Source organism: Microtus pennsylvanicus, chromosome 9, assembly GCF_037038515.1.
Source record: "Microtus pennsylvanicus isolate mMicPen1 chromosome 9, mMicPen1.hap1, whole genome shotgun sequence".
In the NCBI taxonomy this organism is placed as follows: Eukaryota; Metazoa; Chordata; class Mammalia; order Rodentia; family Cricetidae; genus Microtus; species Microtus pennsylvanicus.
Window position 1 is genome coordinate 188,977 of NC_134587.1, and position 5,754 is coordinate 194,730.

The 5,754-nt window shown below is 37.9% G+C and overlaps 1 protein-coding gene across 1 annotated transcript; it reads right to left on the minus strand.

Annotated features, from left to right (window-relative positions):
- Nucleotides 1-927: 927 nt before the first annotated feature.
- Nucleotides 928-1,872, minus strand: LOC142856702 (olfactory receptor 5G9). Its single transcript, XM_075984369.1, has one exon. It carries the CDS (start codon nt 1,870-1,872, stop codon nt 928-930), a length of 945 nt encoding a protein of 314 aa, XP_075840484.1.
- Between the last annotated feature and the right edge of the window lie 3,882 nt (nt 1,873-5,754).

The following is a 5,754-nucleotide window of genomic DNA, read 5'->3' on the forward strand; positions in this document are numbered from 1 at the left end:
TTAAAAATAATGATAGATTCTGATTTCTTTCAAAACGTCACTTTCAAGTAAAGTCTTTTCAAAGTAACCAGAAGATTTTATTCTTTGAACATTTCATACAAGCATCTAAGACATTTTGATCAAATATAGCTCCTTCCTTGTTTTTTAACTTTACATTTTCAAGTTGGCAGAAAGTTAGTAAAGTTGTCTATAAACTTCATCAACTATTGTTTATTTTGTTTTGATGTACAAACAAAAAAGCTAGCATAAAAATAAATTATACAGGAAGAAAACTAAATAAATGAGAAAAATTTAATTGAAATTACTTTCACTCTAAGCAAAGTCTTCTGTCTCTTACTTTCAATTTTATATGTAGGAAAAAGGGATATACATCCTACAATGTACCACTCATATCTGTTGTTTCTGTATTTATTAAATTTTACTTTGCTTACAGTAATAAATATATTTAAGAGAGAAAACACACTTATGTAGTGAGTTTTAACATTCATAGTTACATGATTAAATAAAGCTTAATTACTTATTTAATAAAATAAAATGTGTTTTATGTAGTAAAATAAAAGCTATGTGGAAGGATAAGGAAGGTGCCAATTATGCCAATTACAAATTCTGCAAACTATTATGTTAGGATGATGTCTAGGTAGATTCGATCACGTCTATCAGCTTTGCCTTGAATCTATTTTCTGGGTATTTTTTGGGGGGATAGTTTTTGTATTTTGTTTTTGGTTTGTTGTTATTGTTGTTGTTTTTGGAGGTGTGTTTCTTGAGACAGGGTTTCTCTGTAGCTTTGGAGCCTGTCCTGGAACTAGCTCTTGTAGACCAGGCTGGCCTGGAACTCACAGAGATCCACCTGCCTCTGCCTCCCAAGTGCTAGGATTAAAGGCATGTGCCACCACCACCCAGCCCCTGTATTCTGTTCTTGATGACAATTTAGTTTTTAAGGAAGAATTTAGCCTTGGTGACTGTCCTGCCCATGGCCGCTTTCACCTCCTTATTCCTCAGGCTGTAGATGAGTGGATTGAGCATGGGAATCACCGCTGTATAGAACACAGACACCACCTTATTGAGGTCCAGCGAAGAGATGGCACTTGGACGCACATAGATAAAAAAGAGAGTCCCATACAAAATGGAAACCGCTGTGACATGGGATGAGCAGGTGGAGAAGGCTTTCCGCCGCCCTTCAGCAGAGCGTATCCTTAGGATCGCCATGAGGATGTGGAAGTAGGAGATTAAGATGGTGGTGCTGCTGACAACCAACACAGCTCCAGCCACAATGAACACCAACAGCTTATTGATTCGTATGTCCGCACATATGAGGGAGAGGATTGGAGACATGTCACAGAAGAAATGATTGATAATGTTGGAGCCGCAAAAGGGAAGTCGGAAAGCAGCTGTAGTGTGAGTCATGGTGTTGAAGAAACCAACAGCATAGGGTCCCATCACCAGCTGTATGCAGAGTCTCTGGGACATGGCCACCGAGTACAACAGTGGGTTACAGATGGCCACATAGCGGTCATAGGCCATGGATGCCAAGAGAAGGCACTCAATGGCCACAAAGAACCCAAAGAACCATTGCTGCAAGGCACAGCCCATAAAAGAGATGACTTTCCGTTCTGCAAAGAAGTCTGTGAGCATCTTGGGGCCCACAACTGATGAGAAGCAGATGTCCACAAATGACAGGTGGCTGAGAAAAAAGTACATGGGAGTGTGAAGACGAGAATCTACACGAATGAGAATGATCATACCCAAGTTTCCTGTCATAGTAACCAGGTAAAACAGTAGAAAGAGCAAGAAGAGGAAGACCTGCAGCTTAGGGTGGTATCTCAAGCCAATGAAAATGAACTCTGTGACCCTTGTGCAGTTGTCATATGCCATCTGTAAGGTTGGTTTCTATGGAAAGAAAAATGAAAAACTATAGGAGAGCCATGTCTCTTAATAATGCACAAGAGAAGAAACTACAGACTGAAGCTACAGCACTGAATTTTAGGATTAACAAAATATACTAACAAATCAAATATGTGTTATCAGAAGAATAACATGAGCTAAAATATTATATAGAAAATGAGGGTGTAGTATGAAAGGGTTCAACATTACCTGTAAAATCATCCACCGCCTTTACAGTCAAAAGGGAAAAGCAATGTTGTTATTTTCATTTAATTTTTAAAAGAATTCAAGGAAAGGTAGTTCTCAATATAACCTTTTCAAACTAGACATAAAAGTAATGATTTGTGTTTGGGTGGAAGCTGAGTGAAACAACACCTTACTTAGTAAATGTCAGACTCTAGGTTTGATCCTAACTGGAAAAGTATTTAACTGAATAAGGAGAATGTCCCTGAAAATATATAGTGTAGACACTGATCATGTCATATGAGGTTAGTAGACTGAACATGATTGAACACTCTATAAAAGCTATGAAGAAAATAAAATAAAAGAATTATAAAAAATGACTAGGAATATAGAGATTGCTCATGGTTTAGAGCACTCACTACTGTTGAAATAGGAGCGGCGGGGCTGCGTCCCCAGCACCCGGCCGCCCCCACGGCTAGCTTTACCCGAAATAATTACACGGAAACTGTATTCTTTTAAACACCGCTTGGCCCATTTCTATCTAGCCTCTTCTAGGCTAGCTCTCGCACCTGGACTAGCCCATTTCTAATAATCTGCTGTAGCCCACCAGCTGGCTTACCAGGAATGATCTTAACCTCCGTCTGTTTGGAGTGGAAAAATCACGGTGACTCTCTGACTCAGCTTCTTTCTCCCAGCCTTCCATTCTGTTTACTCCACCCACCTAAGGGTGGGCCTATCAAATGGGCCTAGCAGTTTCTTTATTGCTTAACCAATGAAATCAACAGATTGATATATGACACTCCCCCATCACACTACACTTCCAGAGGATCCCAGTTCAGTTCCTAACACCCATTTTGGAATCTCCCAGACAGCTATTACTCCTGTTCCAGGAATCTGATGTACTCATATGACTTCCTTGGATACCTGTGTACATGAGTGTACACACACACACACACAAATTAACAAATTAAAACAAATCTCTTTGAAATAAGTAATTACAAAAATAAAAAACTAGGAAAAATGTCACCTTTCAGCAAAATTCTACATAGAAATCTTTGAAAAATCAACTTAGATAGTTGGGGTGCTGATGGTATGGAGGAGGTGCTAAAATGTGTGGGAGGAGATAATCAAAATATATTATATACACACATGAGATTGTCAGGTGATAAAAGTTAGCACTACAAAGGAGCTAGAACTCTTCAACAAAGCATAAACAGTGTGAAAAGTAAAAAAAAAAACATAACTGAATACAAGTTTCGGAGGGAGACTATCACATTATAAAGATCAGTAGTTAAAATCGCCATCAAGAAACCCAGAATGGAATATATATTTTTTCTGTGAAAAGAGCTCAGAATGTAGTTCAGTGGTAGAGCAAAAGTCAAGAATATTCAAGGTCTTGGTTCCATTCTCAGTGTGGCAAAAGATGGTTGTAAAAGTTGTTTTTAAAGTTTTTAATTAAAAATATAAGTTATGGAGCTCAGTGAAGCAAAGAAATGACTAAATAAATTGAAAAGATAAAAGTATGCAAAAAAAATCTCAGTGGTAAAGATACATTTCCTTCTAGAGGACAAAACAAAACAAGCTCTCATTGTGAAAGCAAACACTCACTGGTCTGTTCTTCAAGCCGGGTGACAGACACAGATAAACTCGCAGTGACATCAGAAGGAAGAGACATTTTTCACAGAGATATTTCCCACTTGTTCAGGATCCTAGCAGCATATTCTTGTCAGTGACTACACTCTTTCCTTAGTGAGAAATTTTATTTTTTAATATTAATCTCTCTATTCTTCACTGTTTGAAATTACATCCATAGCTGAAGTATTGCAGTCTTTTGTGGAATATCTACGCTGCCTTAACAAGGTGGAACAATCTCAATTTGTGACACATGAATCAATAAAAGGAATGAGGGCAAACAGGATGCTCACAGTTCTTAATCTGTGCTTTACAAGGTGAGAATGAGTAGATGAGACTGTTTTTATGACACAATGAGTCTGAGGCTTCAAATAATGTGGGACAATGACAAGAACTGGTCAGTGTTCAGAGGTCTGCTACCCCCAAGCTCCTTTCAGGATTCAGTGCATTTGATCCCACCTACGTCAGCTTCATCATCACTGTACAGAATAAACTCTCACAGCCTTAACTGTGAAAAGGGATGTATCTAAAACACCAGGGAAGATGTCTCCTAAAAGCATTAGGAGATTGTTTTATCATCTTGACATGACTCAGTGTATCTGGGCTTTCCGCATTAAGACTTGTCTGCCGGGGAACCTAAAATCCCCCAATATCCTTATGCAACCCTACACATTTTTGTAGCATACAAAATGTCCAAAGCTTAACTGTACACCTAATAGTGAAGTGATTGTTAAATCCAAAGAAATGGGGGAAATCCTGCTTGGGGATAAAGTTTGACTAAAAATTATGCTGTCATGTGAAGCTCCCTTGTGATCTTCAACAGGAGATCATCTCTAAGTACAAAGTAGCCTAGAAAAACTTTACAGATGCCAACACACACACACACACACACACACACACACACACACACACACACACACACACAATGAGAGGCCCAGAAACTTTCCTTGCCCATTCTGTGTGACCTAAAGAGGTATCAGTTTTGTGTACATGAAGACTGATTTAATTTTAACATAACTTCCTTCTTTTTCCAGTTCAGAGTAACTTCTCAACAAATTTTAGTATAGTTGTGATGGGATAAATTATGTCTCTCTATGCCACTTTTGAAATTTTCTCATTTTTTGTTTCTTATAAGTCCATTTAATGCACCTCAAACTTCTTAAAGAATAAACAAAGAGACAAAACTGAATTTTGAAGGTGACCTAAACTTACATTCAAATGGGTTTCTTTCTTCTTTGGAGGTGACAAAAATAATCAAACTTAAAATAGAACATAAACTGGGTTTCCTCTCAAAATGCAGCCATCCTCAGTAGTGATTGTGCCTCTGCACAAAGAAGCCAGGTCTTCTAGGACTTAATTCTTATTTATTCTTGCTTATCTCTCCAAAGAACAAGTACATATCATTTCTGGAACAAATTGTTGTTTACCTACATGAAATTCCCAGAAGTTACATCATTTCCTACCTTTAGGGAGTTTATGTTTCTAATGTGTGCTGCATCTTGGGAATTCTGATTTTGACTGAGAAGTACTTGCTATCATGAAAATTCTGCAAAGAAAACTCCAATGAGAACGACTTAATTTGTTTTGCATATTTGAGTAAACAACCTTATTTTAGTGAGATAATTCCAAAACAATAAAAAAGTTTGAGATAAATTGCTTTAATAAGTAAAATAAGTAATGCATTTATACATTAGAAAAGAGTTTGATACAATGTCAGTTTAACCAAACCATAGTAATAAGTTCCTACTCTAGAAGCTATTACTTTCATTGGCTATGGACTTTTGACCAGGCTTATAGTACCATGTTTAGATTCCTTCTTACAGAACAGTCTTCATATACAAGAGTTGTTAGTTACTCCCATAAGAGATGTGCCACTCTCTCAGCAGGGGGTACATCCTGCCTGGGAGTTGGTGTTGTAGTTCTAACTCCTGGGCATCTATAGGACAGTAGTGTTCGTACTTGGGTAAGATCCCTGATGCCTTTTCCTTCCCTAGCAGGCTGTGCAGCATCTTCCATCATGCTGAAAGTCACCACGTAAGGATGAAGCTCACAGTCTAG